At 37.9% G+C, this 23,153-nt stretch overlaps 1 protein-coding gene across 8 annotated transcripts in view; it reads left to right on the plus strand.

Moving 5' to 3' along the window:
* ERICH2 (glutamate rich 2) overlaps positions 1-18,418 on the plus strand; it is a 28,537-nt gene extending 10,119 nt beyond the window's left edge. For all 8 annotated transcript variants that reach the window (XM_055108746.3, XM_057301434.2, XM_063595439.1 and 5 more), the window contains 5 exons: positions 1,732-1,880; positions 4,131-4,318; positions 12,338-12,395; positions 17,491-17,562; positions 18,220-18,418. In XM_055108746.3, the coding sequence (XP_054964721.1) occupies positions 1,732-1,880; positions 4,131-4,318; positions 12,338-12,395; positions 17,491-17,562; positions 18,220-18,344 (592 nt within the window). In that variant the 3' untranslated portion in view covers positions 18,345-18,418. The remainder of the gene's footprint in view (positions 1-1,731; positions 1,881-4,130; positions 4,319-12,337; positions 12,396-17,490; positions 17,563-18,219) is intronic.
* Positions 18,419-23,153: the final 4,735 nt, after the last annotated feature.

Below are 23,153 nucleotides of genomic sequence, written 5' to 3' on the forward strand. Positions count from 1 at the left end.
TACCTCCATGTGTGTTTCATTAAAATTATTATAGGCATTTCCAGTTATTCAAATACCCAGAACTATACTAGCTAAATTCCTGTTTTAAGGGATGTAACTCAGTGAATATATAAGTGCCATATTTTATTCTAAAGCACACATTTTTTTCATATTTTAAAACCTTTTACAATCAATGTCATCTTACACTTATATTTGGCAATATATTTTTCTTTTTTAGTGTACATAAAACAATGGTATGTCTTATAATAAACAGATTGTATCTTAGATTCAGTGAAATACTTTAATTCAGGGAAGAAAAAAGACATCAAAGCCCTTTTATGTAGATCAGCTATGAGAGCATATAAATTTTAGTAATCACTAGTGTGGTGACCTTTTACATAACAGGAGTCTCACAATCCTGGAAACTGAATATTTCAGTGATTCTACAACTTTTCATATGTAGAGTTTCTTCTTGGATGCTTTCTGTCACAATTAGAAGATCAAACAGGGCAGAGGCAGAACAAAAGTAAATCATCTTTGCTGTGCATTTTTCATTTCCAGAGAAGGGTTTTGCTTTAGCCATATATACTGGGGGAGTAAAGATTCCATTCCCTCCCATAGTATTAAGGATGTAACAACCTGGTCAACCTATTTGCTAAATTAGTGCATAGGACCACTCACTTAACTACTAATGTTCTGGATTCACATTTCCACGAGGGAAAAAAACAGAGCCATTGTAACTTTGGGGAACAAATAATACTTTACATCTTTTTATATATTTCCATGCAAACTAGAAGGTGAATTTTTAGAACTTAATGAAGGAGACAAATTGAAAGATTCTCAAGACCTCAAAAAAAGAGAGCGGGGGGGCTGGGCACAGTGGCTCATGCCTGTAATCCCAGCACTTTGGAAGGCCGAGGTGGGTGGATCACAAGATCAGGAGTTCAAGACCAACCTGGCCAAGATGGTGAAACCCCGTTTCTACTAAAAATACAAAAATTAGCCGGGCATGGTGGCAGGTGCCTGTAATCCCAGCTACTAGAGAGGCTGAGGCAGAGAATTGCTTGAACCTGGGAGGCAGAGGTTGCAGTGAGCCGAGATCGCGTCACAGCACTCCAGCCTGGGTGATAGAGCGAGACTTGGTCTAAAAAAAAAAAAAAAGACCTGGGTTTTTTCCCCACAAGCATAGGGTGCTGTCTTTGTGAACAGAGGGCACCTCATTAAGAATTCCTTGTTTCAATGTGTTATTTACTAACATGAAGCTTCAAGTTTAAAGATTAAAAGGGAGAGTTAACCCATTTTTAATTAAGCTACTTAATGAAAAAGGCTATTTTATATTATGACCAAGGGCTAATATTAGTGTTGGACTCTGCATAAGCATAGCATTTAGCAATGGCAAAAATCGATTTATAAACTTAAAAACTCGAGGCTAATTTTCTTAGTTTTATTCCATCATATCACTATGATGTACCAAAGACATTTGTATAAGTGATTACTTAAATGCTCTGTGTTAAAGAACTCTGAAAAGAGTCTAAGAATTGTTATATGATAACAAATGCCAGTCAGCAATAGAATTTTAATCATTGTAAAATAATTTGTAATGCTTTTCCACAAAGAAGATACTACATTTTAGCTATTTAGTTTATTGTTGACATATTATATTGTATGTTTATATTAAATGTAGTGTCTGTGTTTAAAGCATTAAACAGAATTATGACCTAAGAAAATATTTTTTCACTGTCTAACATATAGGAAGGAAGTCCCTTCTAAGAATATTGAAAATAAAGTCTCTTTAAAGACTACTGAAAATAGAGTATCTTCAAGGAGTATCAAAAGTAAAGATATCTTAACAAATCTACAGTCTGACCTATTGTCATCTTCCTGCTTAAAAGAAAGCACAGGTAATAACATTTGTTTCATTGAATTAACTAACTATGGCTTCTAATTGAACCCTCCTTTTCTGCGACCTCTGGGAACTGACAACTCTGTAGATCTGGGGTGGGTCATGAGAATCAGTAGTTCTTCAAAGTCATGTTCTAGGTGATTCTTACATTCAGCCAGGTATGAGATCCATGGATATGCATTACATAAGATGGTAATTACAGAGTCTTAAGTCCTGGAACGAATTAAAATACCTATGAAAGCATTAACACGTTCCATTCATTTAATAACCAGAGTGAAAGCCAGAGTGCCAGGCACTGGTTTAGAGGCTATGGATACAAAAGTTGGCAAAATAGGGAAAACCTTTGTCCTTATAAAGTTTACATTCTAGTAGAAGACAGACAGCTGACTATTAAAAATAAAAAACAGGCCAGGTATAGTGGCTCATGCCTGTAACTCTCAGCACTTTGGGAGACCAAGGCAAGAGGATCAGCCCAGGTCGAGCCCTAGAGTTTGAGACCAGACTGGGCAATATAGCAAGACCCCATCTTTGAAAAAAATTAAAATTAAAAAAGAAAAATTGGCAAGCACGCTAGTATATACTTGTAGTCCTGGCTACTAGGAAGGCTGAAGCAGGAGGATTGCTTGAACCCAGGAGTTAAAGGCTACAGTGAACTATGATCATGTCCCTGCACTGGGTGGGTGACAGAGCAAGACCCTGTCTCAAAAAGAAGTTTAAAATTTTTTGAAAATTAAAAATAAAAATAAATAAAAATAAAATAAAAATAAAAAAATAGGCTGATGCAAAGATAGTTATCCAAGTTGATTGTTCATAGCTACAGAATTAACTCCTTGTTTTACTCTTTCTACCCTTCTCACTACTGCACTTGACTAGTCTAAAAGAAAAAACAATTAAAAACACGAACACTGTAAACTTAGCACTTTTAGGTGGGTGGATCACTTGAGGCCAGGAGTTGAAGACCAGCCTAGCCAACATGGCGAAACCCCATCTCTACTAAAAATACAAAAATTAGCTGGGTGTGGTGGCATGCGCCTGTAGTCCAGCTACTCAGGAGGCTAAGGCACAAGACTTGCTTGAACCTGGGAAGCAGAGAATGCAGTGAGCCGAGATCACATCACTGAACTCCAGCCTGGGCGACAGAGTGAGACCCTGTCTCCAAAAAAATAAATAAATAAAAATAAAAACACAAACACATAAGGTAATTGCAGGTTGTGGTAGGTGCTATAATGTAAATAAACAGCTCCTGGAGAGAGGACTGCTTTAGATCTAGGGATCAGGAAACTTCTCTCATGCTGCTAACTGTTTGTGAAGTGAATGAGACAGTTCCTGTGACATCACAAAATGTCCCTAATTCCTCATTATGACCTCCCTTGGTGACATCAGTGCATTGAGTCAGTCTACAGGCTAGGTGCACACTGGACGATCAGGGTGGTTGTGAGCTGATGGAGACTGTAAATGAACCAGAAACAGGTAGACAGATGGCCTGAATAACACAACCGTCATACTCTTGGAAGAACTTGATATTCCTTTTCAGGGTAGCATTTTGGGTTTAGAGTCAGGAGTTTGTTTTAGAGTCATTAGTTTTACCTTTTTTTTTTTTTTTTTTTGGTTCTGTGTTTTCTTAACATTGTCTTCTATGAAGCTCTCCTAGATTTCCTCATTTTCTTCTTTCTAACACAATGTATATACACTATTTAGAGTAGCTCATGGCTACCTTCCCATCAAAGAAGGCATCTCAGAGACTTCCCAGGCACTCAAAATCATACAAGGTGGGGTGGATGTAACACAAGTTCAATTTCAAACTGTGAAAGACTTCCACAAAGCTGAAGGAGCCAGCAGGCTCACTCAGTAGTATTTCCCCAGGAGATGATTTAAACTTACTTTAATAGAAGTATATTTATTGTGTATTAGTAAAAATAGTACAAGATATAGTTAAGAATATGGACTCTAGGGCCAGACCGACTCACAGATCTACCACTTAATTAGCTGTGTGAAGTTGGCCAGTATATTTAACCTCTGTGTCCCTCAGTTTCCTCACCTATAAATGGGAATAAAAATAGTACATACCGCCTTGATGTTGAGAGATTTAAATGAGTTAAAATATGTAGTGTTTTGAATATAAGTTTGTTATGATAATTATGTTACTTTTATTAATATATCAGTTTAATGAATAGTAATAGGATCTGGCAAAATTTAATTTGCGAACTTTTCTATCTCTTTTGATTAAATTAGGTATATTCTCTTTTAGGTGAAGTGAGCAAAGATGCAGTCATTGTAAAGCAGGAGAAAAATAATGAATATTGCCTTCAGGATATTGATGATAAATTGTCAGAATCAGCAGAGGATGATGGTGAAGATGATACCAATGATGAAGATGATGATGAAGATAGTAACCCTAAAAAGAATACTCAGGCCCCACTAGAGTTAATGGCAGAAGTAAGTTTTACTTGTGCATATAATTGAAGAAACTTTAAAATATTGAAATAACTAAAGATTGAAGATTTAAAATCACTACTGTGAGAACTAAAAAAGTAGATCTCATGGAGGCAGAACATAGAATGGTGGTTACCAGAAGCTGGACGGGAAGAAGGGCGATAAAGAGAAGTCCATTAAGGGGCACAAAAATACAGTTAGATGGAAGGAATAAATTCTAGTATTCAGTAGTACAGTAGGGAAATTATAGTTAACAGTAGTTTATTGTATACTTTAACCAGAAGAGAAAAATTGTAATATTCCCAGCACAAAGAAAAGATAAGTGTTTAAGATGATGGATAATCCAATTGCCTTGATTTGATCATTACACATTGTATACAAGTATCAAACATGTACCCCCAAAATGTATACAATATTATATATCAATTAAAAATAAACATTTTTAAAAATTAATAAAAAGATCCTTGTCCACACACAGATGCTTACCTGGCTACTTATCTCTCTTACTACTTTCACCAGGTTAGAGGTGAAAGAAGATTCTGGAAGGGACATGCAGTATTTTGGTAAAGCTGAGGCAGGAGTAAGAGAAGTTTTGGTATAAAACTCTTCAAGGACTGCTTTAAGGAAAGCTTTCTATACACTGGGCACCATGCTAGTTGCTGGGGATATAGAAATAAATAAGAGAGACATGTCTTTGCCCTTGATAACATGCATATATATAAATAATTACAATAAGATGAAATGTATGCTAGTAACAAAAGTTATTTATTAAGTTTTCTGGGAACAGGGAGGATTAAGGGACTAACTGAAAAAAGAAGCAGGAGAATCAAAGAATAAGAGGAGGATTTTTAGAGGAAGAGACACAAATAGAATCTTGGAAACCTGAAGGAAGAGGCAAGTATAGAATTCATCTGTTAAAACAAGAGAAGGCATTACTGGCACCAGAAAAGGCATATGTGAAGGCATTGAAGCCTGAAACAACACACTCAAAAATTATACATAAGCATTTACTGATAATTCTATGGAGAACAAAACAATTTTACCTCGCTTGTTGTGATATCACAGTCTGCCTTTAATTATTATTATACAACCTCATGTATGTTGTATAATAGGACACTCATTTCCCTTTCCCATCCTTTGTATTATTTCCCATACATTTTACTTCTATCCATGCATATGTTGTAAGCCCTTCAATACATTATTTTTTTTAATGGTTAATTCTCTTGTCAAGAGATTTTAAAATCTCTTTTCAAATGTCCTTTATATTTACCCACATATGTGCAGTTTCTGGATCATAGCTTTCTGTAGATCCCAATTTCTACCTGATATCACTTTTCCTTTACCCAAAAAACTTCCTTTAGTATTTCTTATAATGCAGTTCTACTGGCAATAAATTCTCTCAGCCTTGTTTTGTCTTAAAAGGTCTTAATTTCATTTTCATTTAAAACAAATTTTTAGCTAGAGAATTCTAGATTGCCAAGATTTTTTTTTTAGGGCTTTGAACGGTTGCTTCATTGTCTCATAGCTTGCATAGTTTCAGAAGAGATATCTGCTGTTCTTATCTTTATTCATCTGTATATAATATGTCTTATAAAAATTTTTTCTTCCATATTATTTTATTTCACAATTTAATTATGATGTGCCTAGGTGTGGTTTTCCTCATATTTCTTCTGCTCCTTAAGATTCTTGGATCTGTGAGTTTATAGTCTTCATCAAGTTTGGGAAATGTTCAGTTATTCTTCAAATATTTTTTCTGACCTCTGCTCTTCCTCTTTTCATCTAAGGTGCAATTGCTGAAACACTGAACCACTCAGTATTGTCCCAGAGGTCACTGATATACCACTTAAATTTTTTTCAGTTTTTTTCATATTTTTTTAGATAATATCTATTGCTATCTCTTCAGGTTTATAATCTTTTCTTTGCAGTTATAATCTGCTGTTAATCCCATCCTGCATTATATTTTTTTGCATTTCAGATACTATAGTTATCATCTCTAGAAGTTCTATTAAGATTTTTTATACCTATTATTTCTGTCATCATCATGTTCATATTTACCTCTGTTTTTGAGCATATGGCATATAATAGCTGTTTTAACATGCCTGCCTGCTATTCTGTCATCTTTGTTAATTCTAGGTCAGTTTCTACTGATTGTTTTCTCCTGCTTATGGGTCTTATTTTCCTCCTCCTTTGCATGCCTGTATTTTGTTTGTTTGTTTGTTTGTTTTAACAGATGGGGTCTTGCTTTGCCAGGCTGGAGTGCAGTGACTACTCACAGGCATGATCATGTTACACGACACCCTTAAACTCCTGGGCTCAAGCAATCCTGCCTCAGCCTCCTGAATAGCTGGGGACTACAGGTGCACACCACCACACCTGGTACCTGGCAATTATTTACTGAATCCCAAACATTGTAAATCTTATGTTTTGGGGTACAAACTTTTTTTGTTTTTCTGTAAATATTGTCGGACTTCGGTAAATATTTGTTCTGGTGCACAGCTAAGGTGCTTGGAAGCAGGTATCTCTTTGACCCTTGCTTTTAAGCTTTGTTAGGGAGCATCCGGGGCAGCCTTTATGTAGCATAAGGACAGTACTAAGGCAGTGCCCTTATGGGGATTCTCCCCAGTGTGCTGCGTGTTAGGAGGACCTTCCACTCTGGCTGGTAAGAACATGAGCTGCTCTCAACCCTGTCTGATAGCCAGTGATTATTCCACCTGCTCATTCTAGTGATTCTTTCTCCAGATTCAGATAGTTTCTTCACACTCACATGCAGATCATTACCAGCCAAAGACTCAAAGAAACACCTCTGCAGATTGCTGGAGCCCTCTGTCTTTGTGAAACTCCCTCCTCTTTTGAAAATTATAGCCACCTTGGCTATAATCTCTGCAGTCCAAACTATGTTATTTCAACCCAGAGAAATCACTGGTTTCTGTTTAGATTTTTCTTCCTCATGCTGGCCCCTGGAAACAGCCTACAAGTGGTAAGCTGAGGCAATCATAGGAACCACTTTGTTTCCCTACTCTAAGAAATATCACTGCCCTGTGGTATCTGTTGTCCAGTGTCTGAAAACTGTTGTTTCATATATTTATGTCTAATTTTATGGTTGTTTAAGGAAGGACAGTAAGTCTGCTCTCTATTACTCCATCAGGGCCGAAAGCCTCAATTAGATTTTTAGCACAAAATAAAAAATGCTTATGTACTTCTCTTCTTAGATAATTTAATTGCTAGCCATGGAATCATATAAAGAAATCAGTCATATTATATTTACTATATTTCCTTCCTAGAATAAAGCATATATAGGAAATTTTGAAACCTCCTTAATATTATAAGGTGCTTTTAAGAAAGAAGAAGAAAAATTGATGCCAAATATTAGAAAGACTTCACTTAGTCTTCTTTTGACTGGACACCTAAATCATTCATGAATTGTAGAGCATTCAATGACCCTATCTACCATAACTAGACTCTCTGGAGTTGTTTTGTTTTTTTCTTTTTCAACATTTAATTATAAAAGTTATCCATTAATTCATTTTCATGTAAAAATTCAGATAATATGAGATTGCTTACTTTCATATCTTGTTTTGTACTGTGCATAAGATTTTTTGTTTTCACAATGAGTCCCTTTTTAGTTGTCCCAATTTTTAATTTTTATTTTATTTTATTTTCGAGACGGAGTCTTGCTCTGTCGCCCAGGCTGAGTTCAGTGGCATGATCTCGGCTCACTGCAGCCTCTGCCTCTCGGGTTCAAGCGATTCTCCTGCCTCAGTCTCCCAAGTATCTGGGACTACAGGTGCACGCCACCACGCCCGGCTAATTTTGTGTGTGTGTTTTTAGTAGAGACGGGGTTTCACCATGTTGGCCAGGATGGTCTCAGTCTCCTGACCTCGTGATTCACCTCCCTTGGCCTCCCAAAGTGCTGGGATTACAGGTGTGAGCAACCGCATCTGGCCAATTTTGTAAATTTTAAAACCTATAGAAAAATGGAAAGAGTAGAACAATGAACACCTGAATACTCTTTACCTAGATTCACTACTCATTAACATTGTGCCTCATTTGCTTTATCTTTCTCTTTTGATAGGAGAGGCATAGATATAGCCTAGCCATATACTTCTTCTTCTTCTTTCTTTATTTTTTTTAATTTTTTGAGACAGAGTCTTGCTCTGTCGCCCAGGCTGGAGTGCAGTGGCACAATCTCACCTCACTGCAGCCTCTGCCTCTGAGTTGAAGTGATTCTCGTGCCTCAGCCTCCTGAGTAGCTGAGATTACAGGTATGCACCACCATGCCTGGCTAATTTTTTTTTTTTTTAAGTAGAGAGCGGGTTTCACCATGTTGGCCAGGCTGGTCTCGAACTCCTGGCCTCAGGTGATCCGCCCACCTCGGCCTCCCAAAGTGTTGGGATTACAGGCATGAGCCACTGTGCCCATCCTAGATATATACTTCTGACTGAAATACTTGAAATTAGTTGTAGACATCATGAAACTTCACCCGTAAATACTCAAGCATGGGTCTCCAAAGTTCATTCTTCAGTGTAACACTATATCCTTATCACAACTAAGAAAATTAGTAATAATTCTGTAATATATAATATTCCACCAAATTTAGATTTCTGAATTTATCTTTAAAATGGCTTTTGTAGCTTCTAGCTGGATTTTTTTCCAGTCAGATTTCATCAGTGTTTATGCTTTTTGTTTAGTTGTTAAGCATCTCTTTATTTTGAATATCACAAATAGTTTTTTAAACCTGTCTTCAGCTTAATTTTGGAGTGTTAGATACTTCTCATCAAGGGCTTCTGCAAAACATCCATTGCAAGAATTTCTTAATTTTACTGCCTTTTGAACTATTAAAGGAAATATATTTTATGCTAACAAAAACAACAAATAGGTCAATACAAGGGAGTCTGAAATTGATTCCATACTTCTTTTCTTTTTCTGAGGCTAGTATTAATATAATGCTTCATTAAATAGACTACATATTAGATAATATTAAGAAATTCCTAAATGTTTAGGTATGATAGTAATATTTTGATTGGGTTTTATAGTAATGTAAAATGAGATGATATCTGTAAAGTGCTTTAAAATAATCCAGACAGAGGTGGGGAAAGAGTGTGTGGTGATATTGGTGGAACCCAAATTTTGAAGCTGAGAATTGGGAAATTGGATTTCTTTTACTATTCTCTCTACTTTTGTGTATATTTAAATTTTTCACAATAGATTTTAAAAATATAAAAATAGCTGCATATTTTACTGATCACATTCTCTGTCCATGCTCAATTAAACTAGGCATTAACAACAAAAATAACAATAACAAATTAAAACCACTTAAAACTAAAAAATATTTTTCTAAATGGCATGAATGTAAAAGAAAAATGAAAAATAAAAAATAAACTTCAGCTGGGCGCGGTGGCTCATGCCTGTAATCCCAGCACTTTGGGAGGCTAGGCAGGAGAATCACTTGACATCAGGAGTTCATGACCGGCCTGGCCAACATGATGAAATCTCATCTCTACTAAAAATACAAACAGCCAGGCGCGATGCCTCACACCTGTAATCCCAGCACTTTGGGAGGCCAAGGCAGGCGGATCACCTGAGGTCAGGAGTTCAAGACCAGCCTGAACAACATGGTGAAACCCTGTCTCTACTAAAACTACAAAAATTAGCCAGGCATGGTGGCAGGCACCTATAATCCCAGCTACTCAGGAGGTTGAGGCAGGAGAATCTCTTGAACCTGGGAGGCGGAGATTGCAGTGAGCCGAGATGGTGCCACTGCACTCCAGCCTGGGGGATAGAGCAAGACTCTGCCTCCAAAAAATAAAAATAAAAATACAAACAATTAGCCAGGTGTGGTGGTGCATGCCTGTAATCCCAGCTTCTCAGGAGGCTGAGGCAGGAGAATCACTTGAACCCAGGAGGCAGAGGTTGCAGTGAGCTGATATTGCACCACTGCATTCCAGCCTGGGCAACAGACCAAGACTCCATCTCAAAAAAAAAAAAAAAAACTTAAAAACTATTTGGAAAATAGTAATCACCACAACACTAATTATTAAAATTTTGAAATAAGCTTAAAATTTCAAAGCTTTGATGATAATGATGATGATTCAAGGAAGAATGACAATAAATGAACTAAATATTAATGCCAGAAACTAGAAAAATAAAATAAACATAAAACAAGAAAAATAAACTTTAATTCAAACTAAAAACCAAATTAATGTATCAAGAGTTGGGTATTTGAAAAAAGGATGACATAGATATAAACCACTAAATATCATAATTAAAATGGAAGAAAACCACAAATAGGAAAGAAAATGAAAATGTCTTAACCTAGACAAGAATAGATTTTAAAAATATAAGAATTCTATTGCATGAGTTGAACATACCATGTTTAAGACCATACCATGTTTAACCTAGACAAGAATAGATTTTGAAAATATAAGAATTCTATTGCATGAGTTGAACCTACCATGTTTAGGTTTAACATAGCATGGGCAGGGGGTTAAGATAATGTCAAAATTTTACCCTCATGATGATGGGTTAGTAACTTTATACCTTTAATTTCAGAGAAGTGTCAGATGGTACAGCAGTCAAACCTTAACTGAGCATGCATTTATCCATATTAATTAGTATGTGAGGCCAAGGCGGGCGGATCACGAGGTCAGGAGATTGGGACCATCCTGGCTAACATGGTGAAACTCCGTCTCTACTTAAAAAAAAAAAAAAAAAAATTAGCTGGGCATGGTGGCAGGCGCCTGTAGTCCCAGCTACTCCAGAGGCTGAGGCAGGAGAATGGCGTGAACCCGGGAGGCAGAGCTTGCAGTGAGCTGAGATCACGCCACTGCTCTCCAGCCTGGGCGACAGAGCGAGACTCTGTGTCAAAAATAAAAAAATAAATAAAATAAAATAAAAATAAAATAAAATAAATAATTAGTATGTGAATGAGAATTTTGATGAAATTAATGACTTATAGAAAAATCTCTGGAAGAGTTATATTTACATTAGAAATAAAATTTTTTTTAACCCATGGGAGAAATTGAGAAAACTGGTAGAGAACTACTTCTGAAAACAGTGTCTGGGTATTTATCAAATATCTGGAAGTATATGAGAAAGGTCTCTTTTATATTACTATATGCCTCTGTCTCTTACAGAATAAAACTCATATACCTGCATGTGGTTCAGAATTTGTCACACACAAGCAAGAACAATCATCAAAGTATAGGGGATTTTTTTGTGCATATTTTTAATGGAAGCAGTCTAAATAGCTATAATAGAAGATTAGTTTAGTAAATTGTAGCCTAAGTAAGTAAAAAATACGTAAGAATATTTCATGCCATGAGGAGAAAATGATCACAATCCATGGTTTATTTTTCTTAAGTTACTAAATAATCTTAAATGTTGTAAATGCATGTGTTAATTTATGGAAAATAATACTTGAAAGAATATACATGAAGATGTTAAAAATAAATGTGTTTATTTTTCATAGATGGTAGAAATTAAGTGCTTCTTAATTGGGGACAGAATGTGTGTATTTAGCTTTTAAATTTCCTACATAAAAAAAGATGTATTATTTTGTAACAAGAAAAGTATAACAAAAATAATAAAAACAAAACTGGATGATATAAGAGCAATGCTGGAAAATATCAAATGTACATTTTGTAAGTCTGCATTTTTTTCAACTGTCGTATAATTATGGACTAAGTTACAAATGAAACCTGTATCTGAACCAAAGGAATATTAAAATAAAGTGATTAATGTCTTCACTATCTGTGCCAGTTGAATCAACCTACATATTCTCAAATTGTTCAGTAGTACATACACAGTATGGCTGCAGGAAAGCAGAGGTATCATCCTTACCCCATGTGGCTTTGCCATCAATTTCCTTGATTAATTGATTCACTATTCATTATAGACTGACTCCTGGAAAAACATGTGGAAGTGTTCAAAGCAAAATAACTAATGATTAATGGAAGATTTTCTAGGGAGTTTAGAGTTGACAACATTTAAATTCACTTATCTGAAGAATTTAATGTTTTCCAGTTCCTGAGAGCAGAAATGGCCCAAGAGTACCAGCTGGCAAAAAAATTATGTCAGATGAGTAAGTACAAAATACTTTCATATTTTCTAATCTTCTCTTTGTTTTCAAAAATGAATTCCATAATATATAAAATGGCTTGATTATCATAGGTCTAGTGAATTCCCTGATAGTGTCTCAGTGATTCCTTGATAATAAATTAGGTTGATTGGTATAAGGACTAATTTAGATCTCTAGAGTACATTTTAGTGGAATAAATTAATGTAAACTAGCATCGGCTAATTACCATCACTGGAAAATAAGTCAAAAATTTTACCCTCATTATGATGGGTTAGTAACTTTATACCTTTAGTTTCAAAGAAGTGTCAGGTGACACAGCAGTCAAACCTTAACTGAGCATGCATTTATCCCACAAACATTGAGTGCCTACACATGCCAGCCACTGTTCCAGGCACTGGAAATACAATAGTCAGTCAGACATATGACAATCCCACATTTGTGTCTAGTGTTAGAAAGACAATAAACAGATAGTGTGTCATGAATGATAGGTGCCATGGTGAGAAATAAAGTAGGGAAGAAGGAATAGAAGGTACTGGAGGAAGGCAAAGCAGTTTTAAATAGGATGGCCCAGGAAGGCCTCACTGAAAGACTTGAGGAATAGCCACATGAATATCTGGAGGCAGAGTGTGCCAGGGAGGATGAATGGCAAATGTGCTATGACAGGAGTGTGCCTGAAAGGAATAGTGAGGAGGACAGTGTAACTGGAGCAGAATGAGCATGGAGAAGTGTGATAGGAAATGAAGTCAGAGGCGTCATAGGCAAGGGGTTGTCAGATTGCATAGGCTCTGTTCTTTCCCTGAGGTGGGAAAACCACTGGAGGCTTTTGAGTAGAGCAATGATATGATCTACCTTATTTTTCTTTTTATCTTTGGTTTTTAATGGTTTGACTTGATGTTCAAAATAGTTGTGGGTTTTTTGTTGCAGTTGTACTGTTCAGGGCATTTGCTGAGTTTCTTAACTCTGTGGGTTGATGTTTCTATCAGCTTTGAAAATTTCTTGGCCATTACCTTTTCAAATACCACTTCTAGTCTATTCTCTCTCTTCTCTTCCTGGGTCTCCAATTACACATAAATTAGACTTTTTTTTCATGATGTCCCATGTGTATCTTATACTCAGCTCTAGTGTGTTTTGTTTTCCTTCCTTTCTTTCTTTCTTTCCTTCCTTCCTTTCTTTTTTTTTTTTTTTTTTTTGACAGGTTCTCGCTCTGTCACCGAGGCTAGAGTACAGTGGTGCAATCTCCGCTCACTGCAACCTCTGCCTCCTGAGTTCAAGCGATTCTTATGCTTCAGCCTCATAAGCAGCTGGGATTACAGGCTTGTGCCACCATGCCTGGCTAATTTTTGTATTTTTAGTAGAGATGGGGGTTTTACCATGTTGGCCAGGCTGGTCTCGAACTCTTGGCCTCAAATGATTCTCCTGCCTCAGCCTCCCAAAATGCTGGGATTACAGGGTGAGCCATGGCACCTGGCTCTCTTTCTTTTATTTCTATGTGTCAGTTTTAATATTTTCTATCTACCTGTTTTTGGTTTCTTTATTCTATCTTCTGCTGTATCCAATATGCTGTTAAAACTATTTAGTGAGTCCAAGGTTGTCTTTTCCAATTTTAGAATTTCCATTTAATGATCTGGAAAGATTCTGGTTCTTTGTTGAACTCTATCATCTTTTCAACTATTTTATGCATCTTTTTCTTCTAACATATTAGTGATAATACGTTAAAAAAGAGAAAATAGCAACTCTACAATTAAACTTGTTGACAGCAAGACTCAAAATATTAAGCAGTGTTAAACTTAAATTCATTCTTACAGTAAAGTCCTTAAGTGAAAATGTAGCACAAGGATTGAGTGACGGTCTGCCCTGGCTTGCCTCACAAGAGTCCCAACTGTGGATAGAGTACTTCTAGATCATTGGCTCATTTTACAAATTGGTTTCTTGAATACTTCAACACTTCCTATCTTGTATCTGAGGTAAATAATCCTTTCAAGCACTTTTGACCTTTAGAGCCATTGAATAAAATATTTTAGTCAAAATTATTTTTGGTGACCCACAAATATAGAATTTTTTTTGAGACAGGGTCTTGCTTTGTCACCCAGGCTGGAGTGCAGTGGCACAATGTCAGCCACTGCAGTCTCAATCTCCCAGCTCAGGCAATCCTCCCACCTCAGCCTCCCTAGTAGCTGGGACTACAGGTGTGTACCACCACACCCACTAATTTTTGTATTTTTTGTAGAGACGGGTTTTGCCATATTCTCCAGGCTGGTCTCGAACTGCTAGGCTCAAGTGATCTGTCTGCCATGGCCTCCCAAAGCAATGGGATTACAGATGAGAGTCACTGCATCCAGCCAGAATTTCAAATTAGAAGGAATCCTGATAGAATCATGTTCAATTCTCTATTTTTATAAAAACACTGAAGTATTATTATTACTATTTTTGAGGCACGGTCTCACTCTGTCATCCAGGCTGGAGTGCAGTGGTGTGATCACAGCTCACTTCAGCCTTGAACTCCCATGCTCAAGGGATCCTACCACCTCGGCCTCTCAAGTAGCTGGGACTGTGGACACGTAACACCATGCCCAGGTAATTTTTGTATTTTTTGTAGAGGCGGGGTTTCACCACATTGCCCAGGTTGGTCTCAAACTCCTGGGCTCAAGCGATCCTTCCACCTCAGCCTCCCGAAGTGTTGGGATTACAGGCATCAGCCACTGCACCTGTCCAAAAGTGGTTTTTAAATGGAACTGAAAGTCAAGAGTCCAAAGTACTTTACGTTTCTCCATTCATCTCATGAGTGACTATGAGATTTGGTGCCAATCAATCTTCCTATTTTTTGGTCACTTCACCTGTAAGTCAAAAGCCTGCAGCTCAGTCTCTTTAGGGTACCACACTTCTGCTCCCAGACAGCCTGAGATTCTCTACATAATACATGGAGGTCCTGGAAGATTTATTTAATAAATCATCAGTTGTAAATGTTAAAGAATAATGGCTCAAAAACCAAAATACTTCATGCCATTATATGTCTAATGCAAATACAGATATACTGTATCTTCCAAAAATATAGTTCCTACAAAACCTTCTGTTTATTTTTGAATAAAATAACTCATTCTTTCCTATTAGCCTACAGTATACTTTTAAAGAAACTAGTATCTAAAGAAGCAAGCTGCAGAAACCCTCTTCTGGAAAGAAGCTTAGCCTCAGAGATTTAGACTATTAATGATAAGCATATTTTAGTCCAAGGTAAAATGTGCAAAAAATTACTTTGCTCAGAAACCTTATGGGTATGTATAATGATACATCAAATACTTACAGGATCCTTAAAAGCAGCTTCTAAGCAGGCACGCAGTCATGCTAACCCAGATTGATGACAAATTGTTAGTTATGTTAGTAGATTAGGAAATAAAGTCCCTTTTTTGTGTATCAAGATGAAAGCCATGGGTGGGATCCTATGAGCCAATGGGGTCTAATTGAACAATCCACAATGGTTATCTCTCTCTCTGTTTTTTTTTTTTTTTTTTTTTTTGAGACAGCGTCTCCCTCAGTCACTTAGGCTGGGATGCAGTGGCACGATCTCAACCCACTGCAACCTCCATCTCCTGGGTTCATGTCATCCTCCTGCCTCCGCCTCCGAAGGAGCTGGGACTACAAGCACGTGTTACCACGCCCAGCTAATTTTTGTATTTTTTTGTAGAGACAGGGTTTCACCAGGTTGCGAAGGCTGGTCTTGAACTCCTGAGCTCAAATGATCCACCTGCCTCAGCCTCCCAAAGTGCTGGGATTACAAGTGTGAGCCACCATGCCCAGCCTCACAATTATGTCTTACTTTTAGCCAGATGAAGAGCACACTTGATGTTTCAGTGCCCCCCTTGGAGGCCACCAAGATATTGAGCAGGAGTCACAATACTAAACGGATGATGCAAAATTATGAATACTCCTCAAGGCTGGTAGGAAGAAGTAGAGAGAGGTCTGTGGAGCGAGATCTAAAAAAGTGAATAAAATAGTCTAGACAACTCTGAAACTAAGGGGATAAATCTTTCTGGCCTCTAGGATTTCGGTAACATACTAACAAGCCTAAAAAAGTCTATTGTTGTGGTCCAAAAGAAAGGTGACACAGTGACATAAAGGATCAGCGGAAAGGAATAAACAGTACTGAAAACAATGGGTCCAATGAAGGTGGAGAATGTCGTTAAGCAGGCAATGACCAACGTGTAGACTACAGTAAAAGTTGTCAAGATGAAAAGAAAGAAGTAACATCAGTTTCCCCTATTGGAAAGATGTAACAAAATGGCATCTCTAGCATGGAAGAGGTTGCATTAAAAACAAACAAACAAAAACTTCCTCTGTGTTCCGATGAGACCTTTAGTAAAGGATGCCATGTAGATGGGTGGATGACATGAGATGAAGGATTAACAGACCTCTAGGCACACAGTCTTCTCATTAGCAAAGTCTCCATATTTTGCAGAATTTGTACCTTCTTTGGGAAATGATTATGTTCATGAAACACTCTGGCTACTGGCCTATGAGGGAAGCTATATTGAGGTGATAGAGATTGCTTTCTATGGATAGGAGGTAGAAAATATAATGAGGGCTGGGTGCAGTGGCTCATGCCTGTAATCCCAGCACTTTGGGAGGCCAAGGTGGGTGGATCACCTGAGGTCAGGAGTTTGAGACCAGCCTGGGCAACGTGGTGAAACCCTGTCTCTACCAAAAATACAAAACTTAGCCAGGTGTGGTGGCACACACCTGTAGCTACTCAGGAAACTGAGGCACGAGAATCACTTGAACCTGGGAGGCAGAGGCTGCAGTGAGCCAAGATCATGCCACTGCACTCCAGTCTGGGTAACAGAGCGACATCCTGTCTCAGGGAAAAAAAAAAGAAAGAAAGAAAGAAAGAAAATATAGTGAGGATCATTTATCTTCCAAAGCACAAAATATAAGTGCAGAATTTTCTCTATTTGTACTCAGATATACCTGTGGTATAATTGTTAGTATTTATTGCATTGTGCCTTTCACCTGCTCTGACTGACAGTTCAATTTCATTCTAAGGAGCCTGTTTGCTGAAACACTGAACGTTAATAACACACATTCTGTTGTCCATTTTCATTTTCAGTCCTAATCTATGAACCAGAAAATCCTGAGGCCAAGGAGTTTTTCACACTTATTGAAGAAATGTTGCTGATGGGTAATTTTAAAAATTGAAATTCCTTGTTTCTCATAGAACTATAAGCAGTCACTTTAAAAACCCATTATCCCGGGAGATTGTCGATACATCTTTAGGAAGTGGTTAAGAAAAGGCTAAATGGCTGTCTTAAATGGTTTAGTGAAACAGCTTGTCCTCTGTGGATGGTCACAATGACCCCCTTCTCTCTGTGGGATAGAACTGCCCGAGCAGAGCAGGCTCCCTGGGCACCAGGCATCAGGTATTGACAAGCAGAACATGCTAACACGGCTGCGTGTTAAAGGAATTACCCACAATTCCAAGGGAAGCCAAACCCTCTCAATTACCCTGTCTCACTTCCTTTCAATGGACAATTTTACTATTGTCAATAAAATTCTATGATAGAAAGAATTCTATGAAATTGTTAAATAGAATTTCATTGACAATAGTAAAATTATTTTTATAGACTTATGTTTTAAATTATCAAAAACACCTGTATGCCGGTAAAAATACGTTTCTTCTTTGTACTACCGTTTGATCCTAGTGCAGTTAGCCGAGTCCAACTCAGTTCTTATGTTACAAATATATGTATTTCTTGGTAGAGGGAGGGGCAAGGAGAATTATTTTTCAGAGTGAAATATTAAGAAACACCTTAAGCAATCCTGTTCCTTTCTGTGGCAGAGAAAACTCAGAATCATGAGCAAGACGGTGAAGACAGTGATGAAGACAGCAGTGGTGAGAGTAAAGGAGAAAGCGATGAGGAGCTGAGTGACGAGAGCTCTGACGAAGGTGAAGATGGATCATGAGTGTTGCTGCAATACTTAAAGCTTCATGTATTTTCATTAATATATGCTATGCAAATATAAAGACGAGAGTGACATTTTAGTCTAATTCTTCCTTATTTGGTACAGTTTCTTTTAAGTTATCTATATTCTTAGCTTAAGACTCTTCCTAATATTTAGGCCTTAGCTCAATATATGAGTTACTCAGAGAGGAAAATAGTTGAAAACACTTACATAGCACTGTGTGCCAGGTACTGTTCAAACCGCTCTACACACATTGTATAATTCAACAACCCCATTAAGTACTATTATTATGCCATTCTACAGATGAGAAAACTGAGGCACAGACAGGGTGAATAATTTGTCCAGTATCATACACCTATTTGTTTGTAGAGCCTGGATTTGTGCATGGACATTATTGCCCCAGAATTCATATGTTTAGTTCCCTATAAATTACCACCATTTCAGGCACTTTCATATCATTCATCATTTGTTTGTTTGTCTAGATAATGGGATCTTGCCACATCAACCAGGCTGGTCTCAAACTCCTGGCCTCAAGTGATCCCCCCATCTTGGCCTCCCAAAGTTCTGGGATTACAGGCGTGAGCCACTGTGCCCAGCCCATTCATTGTATGTTCTTTACAGCATGTATCAGTGTCTGAAATGCTTGTTTAATTGTTCATTTCATCTTCTCCCTACCTGCCAGAGAATGTAACACCCATGAAGCAGAACTTTATCATTTTCCTCATAATATCCCAGCAACTGGACAAGTACCTGGCAAATAATAGAACACATATACCAAATTAATGAACAAATGAAGTGAAAGTTAGTGGAAATATTTATATTATTTCATAAAACATTTACAAGACTTATACTTCTTACATACCAATCTATTTTATTGTGCTGATTCTGTAGTTCTTGCTGGATTTCTGCCACTTTCAAATTAGGTTGTAAGGTAACTGTCTTAGTCTGTTTTTTGTTACTATAAGAAAATACCTGAGGCTCGGTAATTTATAAAGAAAAGAGGTTTATTTAGCTTACGGTTCTGCAGGCTGGGAAGTTGAAGATTGGGCAGTTGAATCTGGTGAGGGACTCATGCTGTTTCCACTCATGGCAGAAAGTAGAAGGGGAACAGGCATGTGCAAAGAGATCACACAGCAAGAGAGGAAGCAAGAGAAACCAAGGAAGCCAGACTCTTTTAACAACCCACTCTCATGGGAACAAATCCATTCCTATGAGAGCAAGACCTCACTCACCCCCGGCCCCCAAATTAATCTACTCATGAGGGATTCAACTCACCCGCCTGACCCAAACACCTCCCACCTCCCAACTCCACGACATACTGGGGATCAAATTTCAGCATGAATTTTGTTTTGTTTTGTTTTTATGTTGTTGTTAAGACAGGGTCTTGCTCCATCACCCAGGCTGGAGTGTAGTGGTGTGATCATGGCTCACTGCAACTTTGAACTCCTGGGCTCAAGTGATCCTTCTGCCTCAGACTCCTGAGTAGCTAGGAATACAGTCACGTGCCACCACATCTAGCTAATATTTTTTAAAACAATTTTTGTAGAGACAGGATCTTGCTATGTTGCCCACAGTGGTCTCAAATTTCTGGCCCCAAGTGATTCTTCCACCTCAGCTTCCCCAAATCCTGAGATTATAGGTGTGAGCCACTGCACCCAGCCCAACATGAGTTTTAAAGGGGGCAAACCACATATAGACCAAAGCAGTAACTGAGGTAAAAGAAAAATATTCCTAAGTAATTTGTTTACAAATGTGCCAATCCGATTTGAGGGGAAGCATTTTGAATTTTTATCTTATGTCAGTACAGTGTCACAACATATCCAAAATGTTTGCGGCATTGCTTATTCTTTAGGCATTGTGGCCTGTTAACATTCAGAGGAAGAAAATCTGCAGCACCAATTCATAGGGATGACCAAAAGAAATGAAGATGGATATGTGTAATCCTCTAGTTACCCTTTCTAAATCTGCAGTAAACTCTCAGGGCTTCATGCATAAATAACCAAATAGCATGAGAGGTTTGGCTGACAGATCTCAGGAATTACCTGTTCTTTTCATTTTCTTTTGGGTTTAATATTCATTCCACCATGGGAAAACCACCATATCTCAATCTGATGATGCTTACCTGATTAAGGAGAACCCTCCATAAGAAGTTCATAGTATACCCTAAAGCTGACATTGAAGATTAAATAAGTTACAATGAGATTTTAGTTGTCTTTTAAAGGAACAGGGAAGCTTTGAGGAAGAAACTGTCCGAATAAAAAGCCATGATATCACAGGCTATGTTATAGCTAAATCTAAGAATTTATGAGGCTTGTTCATTCAGGATCATCAATACCCCCTGTCCATACTCTTCATCCTACTAGCCCTCACTAATGAATGAAATGGTAAGGTGTTGGCATGACCTGACAATAGGCATGTGTGTATAATAGGTATGTAGTAATAATAGCTTTAAAAATCTGCAAATTATTGTTTACATTATTTAACCTACTTGCTTCTCACAGTCATCTGAAGAGCATGCTATTATCCCCATCAATTACACAAACTGAATTTGACATAATTGAGGAATCTAAGGTTAAATATTGGCTGGGATGTTGGAATTCAGATGAGGAAACTGAAACTTAGAGATGCTTGGTTATGTCCCAGTATGAGAGATTTTGCGAACCTTAAACCCAATGTTCTTTGTTACCTCACACAGAGCTAGCATCTAGGAACTATTTAATAAGTCTGCCAATGAGTTATATCTGTGTAGACAGTTCAGTTCCAGACCTGTGCCTTCTTCAATAACTTTACAACACATTGTAATGATGTTAATGAACCCAAATATCCAACAATATGAGAATATATAAGAATGCCTACTCAATAGACTTCAGAGGGGAACCCACTGAAAAAGTTTCATGTATTCAATAAGGTTTGTTTGTTTGTTTTTGTTTGTTTGTTTTGAGACGGAGTTTCACTCTTGTTGCCCAGGCTGGAGTGCAATGGCGCGGTCTTGGCTCACTGCAACCTCCACCTCCCGAGTTCAAACGATTCTCCTGTCTCAGCCTCCCGAGTAACTGGGACTACAGGTGCCCGCCACCACACCCAGCTAATTTTTGTATTTTTAGTAGAGACGGGGGTTTCGCCATGTTGACCAGGCTGGTCTCGAACTCCTGACTTCAGGTGATTTGCTCGTCTTGGCCTCCCAAAGTGCTGGGATTATAGGCATGAGCCACCACGCCCGGCCTCAATAAGTATTTACTGAAGGCCTTCTAGGTATTCTGGAGGGAACAAAACCCAGTCTCTGCTCTTCAACAGCATTGTTGTTAAATACAGGGAGATAAACACTGCCATTGTGTGGGTCCTGGGCACTAAGGGAGAATGTGGGAGGGCAGGAGAGACAGTCTAGGCATCCAGGAAAAGCATTTAGAGAGAAGTGAAGTCTAAGCTAAGAAGGTAGAGGAGGTGGGAATTAGCTGTAAGAAAAGGGTGTCTAGAAGACAGTCTGAGCAGAGTAACACAACTTGCAAAGGCGCAGAGACACAATCTGATTTCAGAAAGTTAAGCAGGTAAGGTTGGATTATAAAATGAACCAGTCAGAGTGGAGAAAGACGAAGCTACAGTGATGAAAGAACTGGGTGATGGGGGGTCTTAGAAGCCATGTTAGAGTTTGAACTTTATCCTTAGAGTAATGGAGGCATTGAATGCTTTTAAGGAAAATAATTGTATTTTAGAAAGAGCATTCTGGTAGGTAAAAAAGATGTCTTCTTAAACTATACATTACGATCCATTGGTCAGTTATGAAATCATTGCAGTAAATCACAAATACCTGGGGTTTTACAAAGTTAAATACATAGAATAGAAAATATCAGCATATACTGCAAAAGAGTATGGCAAGCATTGTTTTAAGAAACTTTTGTTTCAGGAGTGTGTATTCCCTAGACCTTGAAGTGAAATGTATTTCTTCCTGTGGATCTCAATGAAAAATAAAATTTGAAAGCTTAGAGAACAGACTAGAGTTGAATACAGACTCTAGCAGTTCAAAATTGTAACCTGAAAAGAGACAGTAGCAGGGAGATGTAATGGAATGGAGGGGTTACTCTAGAGGTAGAGAGAATTGGCAGGAATTGGGGATAAAGTAAATGTGGTAAAGAGGTAGATAGAGGTCAAGAATGACTCTTAGTGAGAGGACGAGGTATATGGTGATGCCAGCCCCTAAAGACAGGAACACAGGAAAGCAGCTTTGTTGAAGAAGATGGAGGTTCACTTGCACAAGTTGACTATGGGAAATGTATTAGTTTCCTATTGCTGCTATAAAAAGTTACCACAAATTTTGTGGCTTAAAACAACACAACTTTATGATCTTATAGTTCTGGAGGTTCTAAGTCCAAAATGGGTCTCACTGGGCCAAAAGCAAGGTGTCAGCAAGGCTGCATTCCTTCTGGAGGCTCTAGGAGATAATCCATCTCCTTGCTTTTTCCAGCTTCCAGACCCCACGCATATTCCTTGGCCCCATCTTTCCACCTTCAAAGCCAGGAATGTCTGGCCAAGCCCTTGTCATGCTGCCATCTCTCTATTCTCTCTCCTGACTTTTTCTTCTGCTTTTAAAGATGCTTGTGATTACCTTGGGTCCATCTGGATAATCCAAGATAGTCTCCCTATCTTAAAGTCAGCTAATCAGCAAGGTTAACTCCGTCAGCAATCTCAATGCCCCATTGCTATGTAATCTAACATATTTGCAGTTTCTGGGTATTAAGATGTAGACATCTTGGGAGAAGAGGGGTGCATTATTCTGCCTAACTCAGGAAGTATTGGGTAAGTGTTAACTAGTTT

The sequence above is a fragment of the Pan paniscus genome, chromosome 13, assembly GCF_029289425.2.
Source record: "Pan paniscus chromosome 13, NHGRI_mPanPan1-v2.0_pri, whole genome shotgun sequence".
Taxonomy (NCBI): domain Eukaryota; kingdom Metazoa; phylum Chordata; class Mammalia; order Primates; family Hominidae; genus Pan; species Pan paniscus.